Source organism: Eriocheir sinensis, chromosome 27 (assembly GCF_024679095.1).
Source record: "Eriocheir sinensis breed Jianghai 21 chromosome 27, ASM2467909v1, whole genome shotgun sequence".
Classification (NCBI taxonomy): Eukaryota; Metazoa; Arthropoda; class Malacostraca; order Decapoda; family Varunidae; genus Eriocheir; species Eriocheir sinensis.
In genome coordinates this window covers 8,903,144-8,926,943 of record NC_066535.1, presented here as the reverse complement: position 1 = coordinate 8,926,943, position 23,800 = coordinate 8,903,144, and the positions used below count along the sequence as shown (strand labels likewise).

General features: G+C 39.2%; 1 protein-coding gene across 1 annotated transcript in view; it reads left to right on the top strand.

Annotated features, from left to right (window-relative positions):
• LOC127004085 (nucleoprotein TPR-like) overlaps positions 1-23,338 on the top strand; it is a 61,042-nt gene extending 37,704 nt beyond the window's left edge. Inside the window, exons 24-40 of the mRNA XM_050871406.1 lie at positions 748-963; positions 1,306-1,412; positions 3,575-3,644; positions 3,840-3,986; positions 4,528-4,581; positions 4,914-4,997; positions 5,163-5,318; positions 5,697-5,756; positions 5,920-6,050; positions 10,853-10,922; positions 11,748-11,889; positions 13,755-13,906; positions 14,214-15,954; positions 16,124-16,240; positions 16,403-16,621; positions 17,763-17,984; positions 22,261-23,338. Of these exons, the coding sequence (XP_050727363.1) occupies positions 748-963; positions 1,306-1,412; positions 3,575-3,644; positions 3,840-3,986; positions 4,528-4,581; positions 4,914-4,997; positions 5,163-5,318; positions 5,697-5,756; positions 5,920-6,050; positions 10,853-10,922; positions 11,748-11,889; positions 13,755-13,906; positions 14,214-15,954; positions 16,124-16,240; positions 16,403-16,621; positions 17,763-17,984; positions 22,261-22,436 (3,864 nt within the window). The 3' untranslated portion in view covers positions 22,437-23,338. The remainder of the gene's footprint in view (positions 1-747; positions 964-1,305; positions 1,413-3,574; positions 3,645-3,839; positions 3,987-4,527; positions 4,582-4,913; positions 4,998-5,162; positions 5,319-5,696; positions 5,757-5,919; positions 6,051-10,852; positions 10,923-11,747; positions 11,890-13,754; positions 13,907-14,213; positions 15,955-16,123; positions 16,241-16,402; positions 16,622-17,762; positions 17,985-22,260) is intronic.
• Positions 23,339-23,800: the final 462 nt, after the last annotated feature.

The following is a 23,800-nucleotide window of genomic DNA, read 5'->3' as shown; positions in this document are numbered from 1 at the left end:
TGCAACACAACCATTTAAGCATGAAAAGTGAAATATAAATTCTCTGAAAGTGGTGCAATACTCTACTGTGTGACATAGGGTGTGGGGAAAGACTAGCAATGAGCCATTTTTGGGAGGGAAGTGGGCTTGGATATCCCCAGGAGGAAGGCAAGAAGGGAGGAGGTGAACTGCTTAAACCCAGAAGTTCTCCTCACCACTTCTGCCCTTTTTTTTCCTAGATTATTGATTTTACCTTACCATACTCAACCCTTTTATCTGCTACAATTTTTTCACTTTCTGCTCAGAGGTTATTGGTTTCTAAATTTCTAAGGTTTGCCAGCTCATAGCTAAAGTTATATTGAAAAGGCTAAAGGCAAAAATATGGTGTTAGATAATTGCACTGCTGAACCTCACAAACCTTTGAAAACTTGACAACAGTTTGTCAAGGACTCGAGGTGTCCCACAGCCATTCCTTAGCGTGCGTTGTATCATCTTTATCTGATGTAGTGTTTTGATTTTATCGATGAAAAAGGTTTATAATTGCATAATTTCTAGTTATGTGTGTTTATTGTGTCAAACACAACCATATATTTACCAAGGTGCAAATGCATTTGAGAACCAGCACAGTCTTCTCAACAAAAAGACATTTAACTAAAATACTGTAATTTGTAGAATAATTTTGGTCATGGATAATTAGAAATTCCTACTCCTATTTGAATTGATTAAAAACATAACCATTAAGATAACTAAATGACTCCTCTATAACAGGTGTCTTCAGACAGTGCCAGTCGCTATGCTGAGTTGCTGCGAAAGGTGCACACCATGGATGCTCTGGCCGACAGCAACCGCCTCATGCGAGAAGAGAAGGAAGGGCTACAGAACTCTTTGGTAGAGTTCAAGGCCAAATATGAGTCTATCCAAAAGCAGATTGAACCACTGCAGGAAAAACTACGGTTGAATGATTACAAGATTGAGGCATTGACGGTGAGTGTGTGGCGTCAAGTGAATAATTTAATTCATCAGTGAACAATCTTTAATCCAAACCATTCAGTGTCATCTGAACAGTTTAAGTATCATCTTCCTCCTCCATCCTCATTCTTACTTCAAAGTTTCTATAGTTCATAAACCTACACATATCACTAAATATTTAAAGAGATTGGAAGATTGTCCAGCATTTAGATTTGAATCTTTGAACTAACATCATTAAGTTGATTAGTAGTGAGCTTTTCCTCAAGCTTCTCTATTGTGTGTAAGACTGATTTTATTTTTATTTATTTATTTATTTTTTTCAACAGAATTAATTGATTCTTGCATGTAATTTTTCAGCTTGAAAAGAAGACACTGGGAAATGACAAGGAGATGTTCAAAAAGAGAACAGTAGAACTTGTAGAAAAACTCAATCGAGCCAAACCAGAAGATTTTGTTAAGCTTCAGTAAGTATGTTGTTTTAGTGCATGGAGAAAAGGAAAGCAGAATAGCTGGCAACTGTTCATCTGGGATAGATTACATTTGGAAAGAAGAAATGCTGAATCACATTTTATCTTGGAAATCATTATTTTCCTTCAGATTTTCATGAACTAATATGTTATTCCATGCTAGTGATGTATTTATAGTCTTTATTTCATTTATTTATCTATTTTTATTTATTTATTTATTTATTATTTTTTTTTTTTTTATTACTATTAGGGGCCTGAAAAGCTGTGGGATCAATTTCACTAGTGCTCTATTCTTATTCAAGTTTTCTGAATTTTTTGTTGCTTATTTAATTATTTATTTTTTGTTGAGGTTATTTTGACTACTGGATCAGAGTGGAGGAGCTAGGCCCAAGGCTGAAAAAAAAAGTGAGATGTACAGAGGAGTCATTCAGGGACAGTTTTATTTAAGTATGGAAGGTGAGGTGAGGAAAAGAGCAGTAAAGGGCAGACAGGTAGTAGGTACATTGGAGAGAGTTATGAAAAAAAGTGTGAGCATGGAGGTAAAGAAGGGAATAAAGAACAGTATTATCCTGCCAAATCTGTCGTATGTATCAGAGACGTGGACATGGAATGCAGCACAGCAATGGAAAATACGTGCAGGTGGTGTTTCAGGATGGGATGGAGAAAGTAATGAAAGCGTGTATGAGAGGTTTGGTATGGGTGTGACAGCGAAAGGAGTGGATTGTGGAGTGGATGAAGCATGATAGGCTGAGATGGTTTGGACATGTGATGAGAATGGGGAGAATGAATTTGTGAAGAGAGTGTATGAGGGAAGGATTGAGGGAGGGGAAGTCCACCTGTGAAGTGGATCAATAGGATGAGACAGTATTGGAGCGAGAGAGTTGGAAGTAGCAGGATTGAGTGTGCTGAGAGGGAGTGCCAGAACGTGGAGAGATGGAGACACTTCTGGTGCGGCAACCCCCTGAAGGAAAGTTCCCGCGAGGGAGCAGAGCGTCGGAGATTTAGATAGATAAACAATTTTTAAATCCTCAATATAGGGACAAGGGATATTCTATTGACATTAAAACTTCCTATTGAGTAGAGAATGGAGTCTATGGAGGATCATTTGAAGTTAGGTACAGTACTGAAAATATGTTCTACTTTCATCCCTACATATTCCTAGGCACCATTACTTTTCTCTAAATAACTATTATTTGAATGATTCATCCTTGGGCTAGGCATCACAGACCATTTTGCTAGGGATGGAGTGTGTGGGAACAGTGCCTTTCTCACTAAGGTGTTCCCTGAATTTGAGCATTTGACAACTCTCCTTGGCATGCAATCTTGGAGCCACTACAGAATTATTATCACTCAGTGAGATGAAGTACTGTGGAGTTGTCTATTATTTATTGATTCACGTCAAACTTACAAGGACACCTTTAGTTGCTGTCAAGTAGTTATTGTGTTCATATTCTTGCATACAATATCTGAAGATTTTTATTTGTTCTAGTATCCATAATATAACAAATATTACTTGTTATAAAACTATCTCTTCATTATTAGCCAAGTATTATGCAGAGAAAAGTGATACACAGGGAATAAATGTAAAATGCAACAGATAATGATCACGAATTCAACTCTTGAGAGAGAAGAATACACATACTTAGGACAAACAATTAGTACAAACCCAGACCATGAAGTTAGAAGGCCACAATGCAAATCACCCTTTATGGAAAACTTGTCATACACTCCTACTTTATATGGGTATTAATTACATTCAAAATCTATTATATCAAGCACATGAAAATATAACATTGTTACCTGTGAATATGTTAACCCTTTCCATCCGTGACACAGACGTCGGCGTCACAGTATGGAAAGGGTCAAGAGGAAATGGAAGAGGATTACTCCTCATCTAAACCTCTCAATCCTCCTCTAAATTCCTCTTAATCCTCTTCCATTTCCTCTTAAAAGGTTTAGAAGAGGATTAAGAGGTTTAGAAGAGGACTAACAGTGATGCCGTCAGACGCCAACGTCAGCGTCGCTGGAGTGAAGGGGTTAAGCAATTTTTTTTTTATTTATTTATTTTTATTTATTTTTTTTTTTTTTATCCAAACCATGCCAAGTGAGAGATAGGAGTTAAGGAAATGCTCTAATTGATTTTGTGATACATCTTCCAGACAAGAGGTAAATGAGCAGCAGAAATTACTTCAGAGCAGAGAAGTTGAAATCAACAGGCTGAAGAGTCAGGTAATTATTTTCCATTCATTTTCTGTTACAGATTAAGATTTTCCTTTCTTCATTTCTTTATGTTGAGATAGTAGGCTTGTGTACAATGTCAGACTTTGGGAAAATGTTTGAGCATGAAAACACTACAACTGTATCCTGCATTTTTGTACCATATTCCACAACTTTCCACATGAAACATAAAATGGCTTTTTTCAGCTTGCACAGCTGTCCAAGAATCAGCAAATGATTGTTAACCAAAAGAACCAGTTCCAACAGCAGCTGACAAGTGCCCGAGAAGAGCTACGTAAAGCTCATGAAGAAACAAGAAAGAACTTGCTGGAGAAAACTCGGCTGCAACAACAAGTAAAATTACAGTTTTCTTGTCCCTCAACCAAAAAATAACCTTACCTAATTTGTGGCATTCCCTGCTAAAGTGAGGCAAGCGACATGCACCAGAAAATTAATAAACTGCGATTGAAGTTGGGTGATCATTGCTTATTGTCGGAATATGAATGAAAATAATTGACCATAATCCCACAACTTCTTTGAATTTTAGTTTGAAAAGTTGCCTCAGAACACCTGAATAGTTGGTTGATGCGAGGCAAGTGATATCTCAAGATCGACCCCCATGTTGCTTACCTCACCAGTAGGGAGCGACACATTTATGGGATAACAGCTAAATTTGAAAACTTGAATCTAAATATTGTCTAGTGTTCTTGAAGTTGCTTTCATCTTTTATCTTCACTAGTTTGTAGTCTTTCAGTGATAATTCTGTCTACGTATTTATACATTGGAAGAGTCTAGGTGTATTAAAATGGATATACAGTATACATTATTTAAGAGGAAATATCTCCCTAATTTAGTTAAAAATTCAAATACCAATAATCCATGAATTTCCCTGCAGCATGGAGAAGAGAACAAGAAAGTTGCTGCAGAAAGAGCCCGTCTTCAGCAGCAAGTATGTTTTGCTTGAATTTCCAGGAAAAATTACCATAATATGCTATTAATGTGACTTTTAAGCAGTTTTTTTTTTTTTTTTTTTTTTTTTTTTTTTAACAATAAAGGGGACAGTTTAAGGGCACAAAAATAGGAAACAATAATAAAAAAAGCCCGCTACCCGCTGCTCCTACAAAAAAAAATCAAAAGAGATGGCTGAAAGAGAGGTCAATTTCGGGAGGAGAGGTGTCCTGATAGTTATTTTCAGTTTTCAAACCCTTATTGCTTGGTAAGAAATATTTTGAAAATTCATCAGTAGTTTACTTAACATTAATAAGATGGTTTTGCTGTCAGCTGGTGCAGTCCCAAGAGCGTGTGCGGGGGCTAGAAGCATCGTCCCAGCAGGCTCAGGCCACACACCAGCAGGAGATGGCTAATGTAAGATGCCTCATGTGGCCATGGCTTACAATGTTTGTTGTGGTATTTGATATTAATAATAGAATACTTCAGTGTTCTAATTTGAAAGATTACCATTTTGTTAGGGAAGGAGTGTGTGGGAACAGTACCTTTCTCACTCACATTACTTTTGTTTTGGTATTGTAGATGATGGAACTGAAGCAGCGAGACGAAACGCAGAGACACCAATTAGAGGCAACAAAACGTGAACTTGACTCATTGGTTGAGAAGCTGAAGGAGGCTGAATCAAAGTTAGCAGAGACTGCAAAGAAGGCAGACAACTTTGAAAAGCAGACATTACAGGTGCATTGGCTGACCTCTGTGCTAGAACTCAGTCTATTAAGATTGTACTAAATAGTCAATTAAATAGAATTTTCATAATATATAGTAGCCTTTCTGCACAAATTATATATATTTAAATTCACAAACTAGAAGTACAGACAGTTCTCATTTTATGTATGGGTTCCATCAAATTCTTATAGATTATTTTTTTACTAATAATGAAACAAGTTTTCCAATATATGTACAAATCTGTGTAATATAAGGGCTCACATTTCAAACTCCTTTCTACCAAACATCCTACATTGATTTTTTGGTGTGAAAACAAAATGCATATTGGTAAGCAAGTATGTATATATTAAGCTGTAAAAACTTGGAGTGATATGTTTTCCCATTTTTCAGCTTCGAAAAATTGCAACAAAATACAAAAAAGCAGCAGAAGGAGGAGCCTCAGCAGCAGGAGTAAGTATCGATAGATCTGTTTTCATTGCAAATATTCCTACCTTGTTATTTATTCACTGATCACATCACATTACTAGCAATACCACTATGTTTTTCCCATTTTCTTGCTTGAGAAACTTATAAAAAAAAAAAAAAATGAATACAGGATTGATCATTCTTTCAGACAAGTGGAAATGAGGGTACAGAGAGTGAGGCAGGTGTTGCTGGCCCAGAAAGAGTGAAGGAGTTGGAGGATACAATCAACACACTTCGTCAAAAGCAGGATGCTGCCCAAGAAGAACACAACAATATGCAGTAAGTGAATATTTGGGAAAAGATAAAGAATATATATATATATATATATATATATATATATATATATATATATATATATATATATATATATATATATATATATATATATATATATATATATATATATATATATATATATATATATATATATATATATATATATATATATATATATATATATATATATATATATATATATATATATATATATATATATATATATATATATATATATATATATATATATATATATATATATATATATATATATATATATATATATATATATATATATATATATATCATTTCATCGACGCCTGCTCCTAGGAGCTCCCACCAGGGGATGGCCACAGCAGAAGAGCTTCCAACTTTCTCTATCCAGACACTCCCTCCTTGCCTGCTCAAAGTTTCTCAAAGATCTTTCCCCCCTCTCCCCAACGTACTCTTGCACCCTATCCCTCCATTTCACTGGAGGTCGTCCTCTAGCATTCCCTCCCTCTATCTCACTCACATACACCCTTCTGGTCATCTTACTCTACTCCATTCGCTCCATGTGGCCAAACCACTTTAAGGTCTGTCGCTTCACTTCTTCCACCACTCCACACTTCTTCCCTTCACCCCAGTGACACATTCCAAAATGCTCGTACACACTTTCATTACTCATTCCATCTATTCTACTCACACCACAAGCACTCCTCAAATAACTAATTTCCACTGCCTGCACTCTAGACCTCTGATTTTCATTCCAGGCCCACGTTTCACTTGCATATGTGAGGGTTGGTACTATTATTGCATTTCTCAAATCCCTCTTTACTTCCACGCTCCCACTTCTGCCATTCATGATTCATCCCCAAGACCCCACCACCCTTCTTCCTTGCAATGCCCTTTCTCTTGTCTTTCCTTCTGTACCACCATGCTTACACATAACTGATCCAAGGTACTTAAACTCATTGACCTCCTCCATTTCTTCACCATTCAAAATTATTTTGCATTCTTTTCACATTCAATTCCCACTCTATATGGGCATACAAAATCTACAACCTCACTTCTACTTCGCTCACAAACCATCACTTTACTTTTGTTGACATTTACTTTCAGCTTTCTCCTATTACAGACACTATCAAAAACACTGACCAAATTTTGTAGGTCACTTTCATTTTCTGCAATGAGCACCGTGTCATCAGCAAACTGTATCGAATTCAGTACCCCGCTTCCTTCCCTCATCAAACAGTCTTACTCCAACTTCTCCAACTTTGCCCTTCATTTCTCTAATGACACCATCCATATAAATATTGAATAACCATGGTGACATGACACACCCTTGTCTTAAGCCCACTTTTATCTCAAAATGTTCACTTGTTTCTCCAGTAATTTTGACACATGCAGATGCATCCTCATAAAAAGAGTTTATTGCACTAAGCAGTTTTCCTCCCACACCATAAATCTTTAAAACATCCCACAATGCAATCCAATCGACTCTGTCATAAGCTTTTTCCAAATCCATGAAGGCAGCGTATAGTTTCTTTCCTTTTGCTATTATTTTTCTACTACCATCCTGAAGGCAAATATCTGATCCACACATCCCCTTCCCTTCCTGAAGCCTCCTTGTTCTTCACTGATTTTCTCTTTTGTAAGTCTTTGCACCCTCTCTATTATGACTTTTCCATATACAGGTAACTCTTGATTTACGCGAGTATTGCGTCCGTGAAGAGGTCGTGTAAATCAAAAACAATGGAAATCAAACAAGAGATAGGTTTCTGTCGAAAAATAAATACCGTATTTTGCGGCGTATAACGCGCACCCCAAACTTTAAGACAAAAATTAAAAAAAAAAAAGGTTCTTAAAATGCTCAGAAATATGTACGGGTTAAAGAACATTGACAATGTACAGTTTCCCGAAATTTATATATTTTTGATGTAATCTTTACTGCTTGAATTGACAAGTGTCCTTGAGTAAAGCAATGAAAATGGCGGCCAGGCTGGTGTTGTGAGAAATACATCCCTGTAAACATACTGATGATGCACAGCTTCTGATATCATGATAAGCATATTATTCTCACCATCACTCGTAGGTTATGACAGACAACTAGGCAAGACACAATTCACACGGTTCTGGTGACACGCGGCATGCAGCTGTTTGTTGTTTGGGTATGGTTGTGTGGTTTTCAAACAATGCAAATGGCGGCCGGGCTGGTGTTGCGAGAAATATCTCCTCGTACAGACTGATTATGTACAGCTTCTGAGATCATAATAAGTATATTATTCTCACAGTCACTCTTAGGTTATGACAGACAACTAGGCAAGACACAATTCACGCGGTTCTGGTGACACGCGGCATGCAGCTGTTTGTTGTATGGGTGTGGTTGTGTGGTTTGTAAACAATGCAAATGGCGGCCGGGCGTGAAATAACTCCTCGTACAAGACTCATGATGTACAGTTTCTGATATCATATTTACCCCATTATTCTCACTAATATTAATAATTAATAATGAACACATGGATATTTTTTTCCAATATGATTCTTTTATGTAGCTTGTACTGCTCTTAAGTCATACAATCGTAAGCCAGCTGTGACATCAAGATCAAGATCATACAAATGGCGCCCGACAGGAAAACGGGATAGCAGCAGGGCATGGGCGATCCTCCACCGATTTAATTTTTGTATGGCAGTTATTTGATCGCCCTGTATTCTATGGTAACATATTATAAGACAGCTATGGACTTTGAAAGATCATTAACAATAATAAAGGTAAGTTTGCAGTTGTTATTGGATAAGACAAAACACAGACCCTTAAAAACACTCCAAAGAAGAAAAAAAATCATTAAAAATTTGTACATTCGGTGTATAACGCGCAGGGCTAAACTTTCAGGCATTATTTATGTGAAAAAGGTGCGCGTTATACATTCAGTGGAGAGAGAGAGAGAGAGAGAGAGAGAGAATATCCATATCACCGAGATATCCACTCAGGCACTCAGTCTCAGCCTCACTCGTCTGAGAAAGAAATGAGGGACAGCATGAGCGCCCGGCTAGTATTTGTACCGGTACCGTACCGTATTCTCTTGAGTCAGTCTTTCAATTGTTTCTCTTGATTTAATTTTTCCATTTATAAATCTATAAAATAGTTTAGGTTGTTCTTTACATTTTTCCACAATATCCTTTTCGTATCGTTTCTCTTCGTCCTTTCTCACTTTCATGTACTTATTTCTCGCTGCCTTAAAGTCTTCTTTGTTTCTTTGATTTTTGTTTCTTTTCAATCGACCACGCTTTGTCTCTCTTTTCTTTTGCCTTTGCACATGTTCCATTAAACCAGTTCTTTTTAGCCCTCTCCCTCGGTCTGTATTTTGGTATGAACTTCATAACACCTGTGTTGTACGCCTTCATGAAAATATCATACTTTCCTTGAACTTCACTTGCACTCATTAACTCTTTCCAATCCATTTCACCAAAAAACTTCTTGAAGTTTTCCACCTCTGCTTTCCTATAGTTTAATCTATCGCTTCTATAAGTTTTGTCTTGTTCCCTTCCTCCCTCCTCCATTTCCATTTCTATGAGCACGTGATCACTTTTTCCGAGGGGGCAATCATGCCTCAATTCATCATTCACGTGAATTTCTCTTGTCAACACCAAATCCAGTCTTGCCGGTGTGGCTATGACTCAGCAGCATGCTGATATGAATCAGTGTGTGCAGGAGAGTGAGTTGGGTCACATGCCTCAGGCATATATACAGTACCCGATGAGTTCAGTGTGGACTTCTGCTGAGTAGAGACCACTATATGTCGGTACAACTCTGCAAAATGCAAGATTCATAATTTTCATTGATTTTTTTCCCATTAATTTTTAGAATTCAAAATTGATTTTTGGAATATTTCTTTGTCTTGCAAAGTTAGTAATTTTTACATTACCTGCTAGCAAAGTCTGGTGAGGTGAGGTAGTCTTGGAGGGTAAAAAGATGGGAGAATAAACTTAATGCAGGTCACAAGAACTAAAGATGTATGACAAGGAGTACAGGTTTTACTGTGTGTGTGTGTGTGTGTGTATTTATCTAGTTGTAGTTTTACAGGGCCTGGGCTTACGCTCGTGTGGTCCCGTCTCCGTATCTGTATTTGTCCAACTTTGTCCTTGCAATTTTGCATCATCTGCAAACAGGCTCATATAACTGTTTACTCCCTCTGTCAAATCATTTACACATACTAGGAAAAGTACTTGTGCCAATAGTGCCCAATACTGATCCCTGAGGCACTCCACTCTACAACTCTCCATTTCGATTTTACGTCCTTTACCACTGTTCTCATCTCTCTTCCCCTAAGTAGCTTTCCATCCAATTTATCATTTTCCCTTTCAATCCTCCTTTTTCTCCAGCTTCCATAGCAGTCTTGTATGTGGAACTTTGTCGAATACCTTCTTCAGGTCCAAGTAAATGCAATCAACCCATCCGTCCCTTTCCTGTATTTTGTCTGTCACTCTTGAGTAAAAGCTCAGTAAGTTTGTTACACATGAGTGACCTTTTCTCTGTGTGTGTGTGTGTGTGTGTGTGTGTGTATATATATATATATATATATATATATATATATATATATATATATATATATATATATATATATATATATGTATATATATATATATATATATATATATATATATATATATATATATATATATATATATATATATATATATATATATATATATAATGTTGTTGACATAGACACTGTTCAAAAACTTGTAACTCACCTGGACCTCACACCAAAAACTGATTTTAAAGAGATGTGAATGATGATAATTAAGATTATTAAACATTACAGAAAAGAAGTTGCTAATTTGAAACAGTTGCTGTCCAACAAGGAGGCTGAAATGGAACAAGCAAAAACCCAGGTAAGAAGTTTATATTTTCACACCTTTTGCATTACTTGTGATCAGTAATTAAAATGAATAAATAAGAAATTAGTAATTTTTACATTACCTGCTAGCAAAGTCTGGTGGGGTGAGGTAGTCTTGGAGGGTAAAAAGATGGGAGAATAAAGTTAATGCAGGTCACAAGAACTAAAGATGTATGATAAGCAGTGTGGTAAGCTTGGAGATAAAAAAAAATACTGATTTATTCATGTTTTATTTATTTATATATATTTTTTTTTATCACCAATAACTTTGAAATATGGGCCTTTAATGAGGCATTTTAGGCAAGATATTTGTGTAGTGGAGATGGATTAATTGTGAAGACCCCATTGCCCGGCAAGATGGGGTGGAGAGGCCAATGAAAATGTTTATAGGTGTTGTATGAGTGAGAGTAGTGAATGTTTGGTGTGGAGTGGTAGAATTTAAGAAATGCACTATATTTCTAGTGTACAAATAGGTGAAAAGGATACAGAATAGGTTCAATAAGAGGTTGTATGAAAGTCAAGTAACGAGGTTTCAGGGCACTAAGGGAGTTAGACAGAAAATGTTAGGGTTAAGGAGTTAGTTATATTATGGAGAGTTGGAAGAGAAGGAAGTGTAGATATTTTATAAAAGTGCATAGATGTGTAAACTTAGAGAGGAAGCAGGGCATCAGAGTAATAAGATAGTGAAGCAAATGTATTTTATTAGTATGGTTGTATTAAGTGATGCTTATCTGGTTTTAATGTCCATGGCTGTCTCTTAATTTTAAATGTTATCTTCTGGACATATTCTAAGCATTGTATTTCTTTGGCCTCATTACAGACCCAACAGAAAGAAGGAGAATTTAATAAGCTACGGAATGATCTAGAGGGCAAGACACGGGAACTTCAAGTGGCACAGAACTTTTCTACGCAGCTCAAACAAAATGTGTCCAAGCAGATGGCAGACTTTACCAAGAGATTGGGTACTGTTATTTGAACCTTAGTATAAACCAGTGGTTCCCTATGTATTTGCATTTGGGTTGCAGTTTGTTTTACACTTTTTAACACCAATTTTCTAACATACATGGCCCTGACGTTCCTCTCAACACTCACCAGCAGAAGCATACAGCACCAGCAGATTTATAACATGGAAAACTGTCTCAAAACAATAAGCTATTAAACTTATTCTCCCAATCCATTTCTACCCACTGGTTGGGAACCACTGTTATAAACTGTAGTGATGCACCAGATGTGGAAAGCCTCCCAAAACCCACTTAGCTGGTGTGGTACCTCTTCAGCTGATTGGTAGTGATGTGGCTTCCCATCTGGCTGGTTGTGGGATCAATCCCCAGCATCAGAATTTTTTTTCTCCCTTTTCAGACTAGATCAACTTCTTATACAGGTAACTCTCGATTTACGCGAGTATTGTGTCCTTGAAGAGGTCGCGTGAATAAAAAACAATGTAAATCAAACAAGAGGTAGGTTTGAAGGTTTCTATCGAAAAATAAATATTCACTTCATTCAGTGGAGAGAGAGAGAGAGAGAGAGAGAGAATATATCCATATTACCTAGATATCCACTCAGGCACTCAGTCTCAGCCTCACTCGTGTGAGGAAGAAATGAGGGACACCATGAGCAACTGGCTAGTATTGGTACTGGTACCGAGCAGTCTGGTACCAGTACCATACCATATAGATGGTACCATTAGTACCAGTACTGGTACCTGCCCACACCTTTTGTTGAGTAGCGTGGCAGCGTGGGTACTGTATTGTTGTTTGAGTGGCGCGTGGGAAGAACTGAACTCAGCTATGTGGCCGCAGTGCCATGTGAGTCCAGTTGCGTGAGACATCTGGTGGCCACTCCTTAAAATATCGCGTATAAATGGAAAAAAACTTGTAAATTAAACATTTATTTGGATTTTGGATCCTGCGTATTTCAGAAACTCGTAAACCAAACTCACGTAAATCGAGAGTTACCTGTAGTACTTCTATGAGAAACTGGCGAGCGGGAGAGTGGCAGCTGGGGGGTCAGCCAAGGTCAGCACCGCCCCGCACCTTGCCACACACTTTCAACACCTCCCTCCTCCTCTCATATGTCAACTATTTACTACATTTAAGTGAATTTAAATAATTGAATAATCGAATAAGGTCATATAGTGTTCAGATTGTTTCGTTTTTAGGATAATAACAAATATTTTGTGTAAATACCAGGACACTTGACAACGTTGGAATACAACGTTGTCAAGTGTCCTGGTATTTACACAAAATATTTGTTATTGTCCTAAAATTGAAATAATCTGAACACTATATGACCTTATTCAATTATTCAATTATATAATTGAATTCACTTAAATGTAGTAAATAGATGACATATGAGAGGAAGAGGGAGGTGTTGAAAGTGTGTGGCAAGGTGCGGGGCAGTGCTGACCTTGGCTGACCCCCCAGCTGCTATTCTCCCGCCCACCAGTTTCTTGTAGAAATACTATAAATGTTTCTAGACAGCAAAAATGCTGTGCAATTAGCACGAGATTTAAAATGGGAATGTGCCCCAAATCACAAAACTACTAGTAGGAGTCTTTTCCAACAATTATGTGCAGAGATCAGTAAAACTAGAGGCATAAATGGATGTGTTCAGTATGGTAGTGCATAGCATAGTAATCTTTGTGGTCCATTTATGTTCTCTTGCTCTCAGCAGAATACAAACACACACACACACACACACATATATATATATATATATATATATATATATATATATATATATATATATATATATATATATATATATATATATATATATATATATATATATATATATATATATATATATATATATATATATATTGCAGAGGAAACTCAGAACAAGAAGCAGATGTACGAGAGTCGCATTGCCCAGCTGGAAAAGGAACGTGATCAGCTAACTCATGAAGTTGAAACTCTTAACAAGAAACTTCAGATGCAGCAACGCCAACTGGAAAACCTTCAGAAACAAACTGCAGGGGTAATGTTGTATTATTTATTCACAGACTACAAAGTAGTGTCATTACCCAACAGTCCTTTTTAGATGTAGCATATTGTTATTTAATAAATTTGCCTTTGATTACATTAGACAGAAGCAAGTCTGCAATGCCTGAAAGCCAGTTTTAGTTGTGGCATCCTTGTTAGCCATACCATATCAAAAAATTTTAGATACCATAATTACTGGGGGATTTCAGTAAATCGTGTGGAAAATTTAATTGCCATTTACCTGGATAAACCACTTGACTGTATTAGTAATACTTAACTAATTTTTACTTGTGAACCCGCAGGTGTCTAAGCCATCTACAAGTGGTGTGTCTTCAGAAAAGTCTGGTTTTGAGCCTCCACCAACAGCCAACATCAAACCCATGAGCACCCCAGGGACTCCATCTGCTTCTCCTCGCTCACAGGCTGCCACACAAGTTGTTCCCCCGTCACGTGCCATCCCCACCGCCAGCATTCGGCCAATGGCTCCACCCACAGGAGGTTCAGCTCCTCCCCAAGGGTCAACTGTCATGGTTGTGTCTCCTTTAGAAACCCACAGTGATGGCATGGTGTCCTCAACTGTGACCTTGCCCCAGGCTACTGTAACACCCACCCCTGCCATCTCTGCCCCAACACTACTCACCACAGCCACCACAACACCTTCAGCTACCACCACCATGACTACAACTCTCACTGCCACAGTGTCTCCCACCCCAGTCTCTGTTTCCTTAACCACTCCAGTGGCTCCTGCTGCATCCATCTCTTCCATTACATCTTCACAACCCTCCTCACAGTCCTCAACTGCTACAAAGTCTACACTTGCCAGTCAATCATCTCCAGCCTCTCAGTCAACCACAGGTGTTGCAGAGTCCACACCAGCCACCCAGTCAACAGCTTCTGCTCAGTCAGCACCCTCAACAAAAACTGCTGCTTTACAAACTGCTGCAGCCACTTCATCAACTGCTGGTTCTCAGTCTACATTGGCCAGCCAGTCCACTCTGGGGCCTCAGGCTGCCACAGCCAGTACCTCAATAGTTGCACCCATTGTGTCTGTAGCTGCTGGTGGCTCAGGGGCCTCATCAAAGACTGCAGCCTCATCAGCTCCACACTTAAGGCAAGACTCCCAAGAAGTATCTGCTGATACACTAGTTTCACAGGCAATTGCTCTTGTGAGCCCACTTAGTACCCAAGAACTTGCTGGACCGTCAGACACCAGCTCACTGAAGAGAAAACTTGACTCGCCAGAGACAGTAACCAATACTAAGGATGCCAAACGCACATGTCTGGAAGGAGACGCACAACAGTCTACTGAGGAAGCTGGGCCATCATCATCACATGCTGAGCAGGAAAATGATGATGCAAGTCAAACTCAGGAAAATGAAGATGATGTGATTCAACTGGAATCAGATGATGAAACAGAAGAATATGGTGACCAAGGAGAGGAAGATGAGGAAGAGGAAGAGGAGGAGGATGAAGACCACATGGATGAAGAAGAGCAAGAGCCAGGCATTCATCAGATTGACTCAGATGAGGAAGATGAAGCCATGGAGCATGATGAAACCACACGAGAATGCAGTCAAGGCCTTAATGCCGAGGAGGGCCAAAATACTCGAGAGGCTGAAGGAGACTTAGGAGATGCTGAGGCAGAGGCTGAAGCAACATCTCGGCTCTCAGAAGATGCTGAAGATTCAAGGGGAGAACCCCAAGAAACTCCAAGTGAGAGTCAGCATCCTCAGCCCTCAGCAGGACCAAGCCAACCCTCCTCCTCAAGTCGTGGAATGGACGGACCCTCACAGACCACCTCCAGGTCACCTCTTGTGCTCCCACGACCCATAATCCGTCAAGAGCGCCGCCAGGCCTTGGTACCCTTCAGCCAGTTGCCTCAGTATGAGGAAGGTGGAGATGACAGTATTGTTCCATCAACACCAACGCTCTTTGTTCCCAGACGTGGGGACGGCTTTTCTGAAGCTGTTAGTTCTCCTCAGGTTCCATCTGGTGGATTTGTCTTTGGTTCTAACCCTGAAATATCCAATCCACCACAAACAAGTAAGTGAATGAGTCAGTTCTCTGCCTTCATCTTGCACTCCTGAAGTATACAGAGACTGGACATTGAGATGAAACATATTTTCTAAGAGATTATTGTTAGACAGTTTTGTAAAATTGACATATTTATTGTGGTAATTTTGTTGTTACTAAAAAAATATTTTTTCCTCAGGTGGTCTGGCACAAATGGCAGAAGGTGGCCTCATTGATGACACCAGGATTGACCTTGGCCAACTTGATGAGAGCAACAGATCCCAGCCCAGCACTCCCTTGCGCCGCTCCCCAACAGGTGTGTGAGCAACAACTTCATGGTACACTAAAAAATTTTTTTTTTTTTTTTTTTTTTTTTTTTTCTGCATGCATTATTTCACTTTTCACTGTAATTAGGAGCAAAAGCTGCTGCTCTAGTTTAGTCCTCTCTTTCCTATTGAAAATAAAAAGTTTTCTTCAGCTGACTTGGGAGCAGAAGGTGGCGTTAGCACCAGTGAAGGTGACACCTCCCATCGTGAACCTCCAACAATCTTGGTGACGAGAGCTGAGCAGTCCAACGAGGAAAGCACACAAGACTCGGAGGAAAACTTTACTGAGGCTGACTCCATGGCAGCAGAAGTGGGTGAAGATGACATTGAGGAGGAGGAGGAAGAACCACGTGGAGATGCTGATGATGAAGGTATTTGATGATGCTTTCTGTTAAGTAAACCTCAGTCATCATAGTCAACAACAGAATATGCAAATGATCAATGTGACTAATTCCTCAGTATGCAGCTGGCATGTCTCTGTAAATAAAAACTCATACTGGCAGATGATAAGAGTTATATTTTTAACCTGACAGTGTCGATAGACACTGCCACCATCTTCAGTGGTGTAAAGGAAGAGTAGAAGTAATTACAATGGTTTACAATTCTCCTTATATACAAAACGGAATGAGTAAATATTGGAAGGGCAGGGCAGAGAGGGATGGGTAAGTCCGTCAGGTCCAGGGGAGGGAAGTAAGGTCACCACCCTGCCCCAACGTTGTGACTGACAGATGGGGGGATTAAGGGGGCGGGAAGAGTAGAAGTAGGTATAGGGATTAGCTTATCTTATTGACAAACAGGAATGGGTAAATATGGAAGGGGCAGGACAAGGATGGGTGGGCAACCCTAAGCCATCAGGTCAAATTTAGGCAAGTAAGGTCAACACCCCGCCCCAGAGTTATGACTGACAGATGTTGGGATTAAGGGGGGCATGGACATTCCTTCCTCGCACAGCCATGCATCCCTAGCATTGAAGGGGTTGGTGCCAGTGTGTGCATACAAATATAAAAATTCCCCCTGATTCCATGTAGTAACTCAAAGGAGAATTGCCCTTTGGAGAACACTGCTAACATGCAAGTATATATGGAGACTTTCAAAATGAGTCAAGTTATGAGACAACTCCTACTAAATGATACGGTGTGCAAATGAGTAGTGTTCCACATTACACTGAACAATCCATCCTCTAAGTGCATTTTCCTCAAATGACAGGGAGCCATAGACCTCTCCCATTGATTCTTCTGCCATAGCCACCTCAAAGGAAGTTCTGGGTGGGAAAAGGGTGTCAAAGTCATAGGCAATAGATATCTTGCCCGTCTCTGCGACTCTGAAGGTCACAAGTTGATAGATACTTAAGAACCTTCCTGTTATGGAAAATTGTGTTTTGGTAATCTGTATGTTACTTTTGTAGTCATGTTTACATGTCTTTCCAGTGATAGAATGTCTTGTGCATGTTTACAGGTAAGAAATTTCTTGATATATCAACATAAGAAAATAACCTTTTACCAACAATTGTAGTGCTTGATTTGGATGACGAGGGAGAAGCCGAAGCAGACAGACAAGCCAGTGAGGCAGAGGAGAGGCGAGGTGACAACAGCAACAGTAGTAGCAGTAGTAATCAGGCAGCCCAAGATGTTTCCAGTGTGCCCTCCTCTACCCCTAGCTCCATGCCTTCCTCCTCACACCAACGGAGGATAACGCCTATCACATGGGATGAGTCTCCACAGCGATTCCACAGAGGTTTGAAAGAACTTGTATTTCTGTGGTTACTAGGTTTATTATCATGTCTTTTCTTAAATAGGATTACCCGCAAGTTGCCTGCGCAGATAGATGGCATATTGAACATTTGAGTTACCAGCCTGAGCTTCAAACTCAAATGTCAGACATTACCTCAAACTGGACTGAGCAGTAGGAGGCATTTTCTGGTTGCTTTGGTGTTTGACATTTTAAAGAGGACTGTGATAATACAAACTGAAAAAGCAATTAGATATAAGCTATGTGGAAGAGGAAAGATGAATGGTGGACAGAAAAGATAAAAGGGGCAGTTGAGGATATAAGAAAGATGTGCACTAAATATTACAGGTAAATGTATCAGAAGAGGTGAGAGACAGACGAGAAAGACTAGAGAGTAAGGCATTGGTGAAAATATCTTCATTACTTTCTTCATCCCATTTTGATTCACCACTCACACCTCTTGCATAGTAGTTAATTTTCACTGCACATTTTCTTGATTGCTGTGCTATATTCCACATCAGTGTTTGATTCATATGACAAAGTTGGGAGGATAGTGCTATTTCAAATGTCTTTTACCGACATGCTCACACTTTCTTTTCATCGAGGAGTGATTGAATGGGTGAAGTGTGGTATACTCTGAGAAGCTTTGGACATGAGATACCATTGACTGACAATTACTCTTGAAGAGTATATGAGGGTAGGATTGAGGGAGATGGTATCAGGGAAAGACCATTAGTGAAAGGATCAATAGAACAGATCGGTATCGGAGAGAAATCGTGGATGACTGAGCTGGCAGGGGAGATTGAATGTGCTGCAATGGTGTGTCAAAATAAGGAGAATTGGAAGCTCTTCTGCCATGGCTGGCCCCTTGTAGAAGTAACATGGCGTCAGAGATATAGATAAGATAATATACTCTCCAGAAACCTGAAACCAAGGGGGTTTTAAGAAAGGGAGGGGTTGTGTAGATCAAATATTTGCACTGAAAATACTAGTTGAAAAGTACCAAGAGAAGGATAAGAGGCTGTTTGCTGCTTTCATGGACCTAGAGAAGGCATATGACAGGGTTGACGGGAAGGATTTATGGGATGTTCTAAGGACACATGGTGTGGGGTGTGGGAGAGCATTTGCTGGAGGGGATCAGATCCTTCTATAAGGATGCGAGTGCCTCTGTACACGTGAATGGTGAGTTGAGTGAGTGTTTTGGTGTTGGTGTGGGTGTGAGACAGGGGTGTGTGATGTCACCATGGCTTTTTAATGTGTACATGGATGGTTGTATGAGAGAAATGAAAGCTAGAGTGGGGGAGCTAGGTCCAAGGCTGAAAGTGAGAGGTACTATCACCTCGATTTCTAGCTGGTCCACCACTGAGTGAAAAGGTTTATATGCATGACTCCTGGGCACCTAATCCAGTGGTAGCTATGGGGAGAACCTAAAATCTGGCAATCTGGGTTTTTGCCCAGTAAGTCAACAATTAACTGGCTCAAAGCACTTCGCTGCTTTATGGAATGCCAACTTGAGTTTCAACAGGAGGTACTCTCAGTCTATTTCAATCTCAAGAAGGCTTTTAACTCATTGCATCATGAGGCACTTTGGGACATTCTGTGGATCCATGGGGTTCCTGCAAGGACTAATGGCATTTTAGTAAATCCGTTGTGGCTTTGGCTCCCATGTGTCCTTTCCTCCTTTCTGCTCTGCCACACAGTGTATAGGTAACATATGAGAGGAAAAATAGGTGTTGGGACTGTGTGGCAGAGCTGAGGGGAGGAAAGGACCCGTGGGATCCAACGCCACATCGAATGCACTAAAATGGTTTCACTATAGGTAAGATGTTCAGAGATTATGGCAGTATTAAAATGCCCACACCTAACTTCATTTGGGTAAGACCAAGAAGACTTCCCCCAGGACCGACAGTTCTCAAAAAAGTTAATTCTTCTTGTCTTTTCTTGAGATCTATCAGTCACAGGATAACTGGTCTTTTTGTTTTACCAGGATGTTGTTGGCTATGGGTGTTTTCACACTGCCACCATCTCCGAAGCACTTCACCTGGTTCCTCTAAGAGCACATAAACATAACTTGCTGGACCGTTTCCTTGTGTAGTCGAATGATTTCAGACGTCATTTCAGGCATCAGACATTTTCCTATAATAACTGGTGCAAATCCTAAAGCTAGAATAACTTGCAACCATGAAAATGGGATACTGACCAACAAGATACAGACTGGCTCATTATGCTAGAGAAACAGGAGCAATGAGTGTGTGCATTGGCTGTGATTTTAAGGAAGTGATTTTTTATTATTATTATTATTATTATTATTATTATTATTATTATTATTATTATTATTATTTTTTACAACAGAGACGGCTCAAGGGCAACAAAAAGAGTGTAGAAAAAAAAGCCCGCTACTCACCGCTCCCATAATAGACAAAAGTAAATAGTGGCCAGAAAGGAAGGAAGGCTGTTCCAGAGTTTACCAGTGTAAGGGATGAAAGAGTGAAGATGCTGATTAACTCTTGCATAAGGGGTTTGGACAGTATATGGATGAGCTAGAGTAGAAAGTCGAGTGCAGCAGGGCCGTGGGAAGGGGGAGGCATGTAGTTAGCAAGTTCAGAAGAGCAGTCGGCATGAAAATATCGATAGAAGATAGAGAGGCAACATGGCGGTGGAATTTAAGAGGTAGAAGACTGTCAGTATGAAGAGGGGAGTTGATGAGACGAAGAGCCTTTGACTCTACTTTGTCCAAGAGATCTGTGTGAGTGGAGCCCCCCCACACGTGATGCATACTCCATACGAGGGCGGACAAGGCCCCTTTATATGGACAGCATCTGTGCGGGGGAGAAGAACTGGCGGAGACGATACAAAACGGCCAACCTTGAGGAAGCTGATTTAGTGAGAGGAGATATGGAGTTTCAAGTTGAGATTTTAAGTTAAGGATAGACTGAGGATGTTTAGTGTAGGAGAAGGTGTCAGCTGAGTGTTGTCGAAGAATAGGGGATAGGTGTTTGGAAGATTGTGTTGAGTTAGGTGAAGAAATTTAGTTTTTGAGGCACTGAAGGACAACAGGTTCTTCTTGCCCCTATCAGAAATGATAGTAAGGTCTGAGGTTAAGCGTTCTGCAGCCTCCAGCCTGGAATCATCTAGTTCCTGTTGAGTTGGCCTTCTATCAAAAGAAGTTGAGAAATGCAGAGTAGAGTCATTGGTGTAAGAATGGATAGGACAGTTCGTTTTGGAAAGAACATCATCAATGAACAACAGAAAGAGAGTGGGAGATAGAACAGAGCCCTGAAGAACACCACTGTTGATAAGTTTAGGGGAAGAACAGTGACCGTCTACTACAGCAGTGATAGATCAGTCAGAGAGGAAACTGGAGATAAAGGTACAGAGAGAAGGATAGAAACCGTAGGAGGGTAGTTTGGAAAGCAAAGACTTGTGCTAGACTCTATTAAAGGCTTTTGATATGTCTAGCGCAACTGAGAAACTTTCACCGAAACGGCTAAGAGAGGATGACCAAGAGTTAGTTAAGAGAGCAAGAAGATCACCAGTAGAACGCCCCTTGCAGAACCCATACTGGTGATCAGATAGAAGGTCAGAAGTGGAAAGGTGCTTTTGAATCTTCCAGTTGAGGATTGATTCAAAAGCTTTAGATAGACAGGAAAGTAAAGTTATAAGGCGGTAGTTTGAGGGATTGGAACGGTCACCCTTCTTAGGCACAGGCTGTATGAAGGCATACTTCCAGCAGGAAGGAAAGGTAGATGTTGATAGGCAGAGGCGAAAGAGTTTGACCAGGCAGGGTGTCAGCATGGAAGCACAGTTTTTAAGAACAGTAGGAGGCACTCCATAAGCCTTCTGAGAGTTGAGGCCAGAGAGGACATAGAAAACATCATTCTTAAGAAACTTAATAACAGGCATAAAGGAGTCAGAGGGGGGAAGAGTAGGAGGAATATGCCCAGAATCATCCAGAGTGGATGTAACTCTTAAAAGGCTGACTGCAGGTTTTATGCACTGGTGCATATGAACAAAAAAAGATCATCAAATCATTATTAATGTATGTCAAAAAAAAATATATATATATATATATATATATATATATATATATATATATATATATATATATATATATATATATATATATATATATATATATATATATATATATATATATATATATATATATATATGTGTGCGTGTATTCCACCCTGCCCACATCCCATTTACTCCTTTTTTTTCTCATTATATTAAAGTGCCCAGTACAGGTGTGCAATGAGAAACTCTCTTTTGGTACCTTCAGGTCGAGGGTACATGTTGAGCCGTGGAGACCGTGGACGTGGCTTCATAAGAAACCCCAGTATGGGAGGCCGTGGATTTAATCCCTTACTACATAATCCACCCCAAATGAGAGGGACCAGCCCACAACGAGCCAGGAGGTCCCGCCCTGGGCCATTCATGCGAGGTCCACCTATGTAACAACCTGTGTTCTGAATAAATCAAGAACTTATTCTCCTGTGTAGAAAAAGCTGTGCTATTGAAATGTGATGTCATTTTTGCTATTCTTCTGGTACAACATAAGTAACTTCAGTTTCATGGACAGAAATTAGATTTTTATACCAAGAAAATGTTTGTAATTCATTTAGATCTGTAACAAGATTGTAAATTGTTTCATGAGTAGATATACTTAGTGAACTAAGTCCAGCCTAGAAAAGCATTGTTTGAAATTTGTGGTTTGTGATGAATATAATTATAGTATAAAAAATAGCACTTACCAAATTATTTTACTGTACCAACTATGATGTAAACATTTCAGTTTATAGGTGAAACACACCTTGGATATGCCTCCCTACTTGTAGCATTGTCTATTTCACATATTTATCCACTCCTGATTTTTTTTCTTTTCATGTGTGCTGCAGTAATGGCTGTTTTAAGGGTTAACCAATTTATCCATAAATATTTTCCTTGTTGGTAATTAAATGTACAAATAACATCACCTTAGTTCATTAGTAATGTGCTACTTCAAGGATACATACATGCATATATTATGCCAACCTTTCATGGTCCTCAGACATTGATTTTCTACTTTCATAATACATCTATTAGGTTTATCTAGCTTTATCTTGACAGATACTTAAGCTAGTATATTTTTTACTGAGGTTTATTTAGCTTTATCTTGACAGATACTAAAGCTAGTATAATTTTTACAGACTCTTACTTTGTTAAACAACAAATTTTACTCTTTGTTGAACATACTTCACAATGTATAAAAATGATGAAAATTACATTTCTCATGCTTGTCTTTTATAGTGTGCTTCAAAAATTGTCACAGCATTGTAATCATAGTGTCATTTGTTTTTGAATAAACACTTGAATGTGTATTGGGAAAGGTATGATTTGACTCAAGTCTTTAGAAAAATGAAATCATTGAGTTACAAGATGAGTTTGAGTGGACTAACCATTACACCACCTGGACACACAAATACAGGTACTATCACCTCGACTCATATTTGTCTCATTTGTGAGTGAAACTATAAAGAACAACACTGATGAATTTTGACACCACAGGAAGAGTAAGTGTTAGTCTCCAGGTAGCCAGGGGAAGGAGCAAAAGGAGGAAGAGACGGGAAAGAGGAGGTGGGGAAATAATGGTATGATAATTTTCTTATTATTCACTACTACTACTACTACTACTACTACTGCCAAACAAACACACACGCTCCCAGCCCATGAATCACCTGAGCTGACCTCTCTATCCCTGGTCAGTCAATGAAGTTGAGAATGCGTGTAGGGCGCTGAACCAGCTGCTCTATACAGTAATCCCTCGCCATATCGCGGTTCAC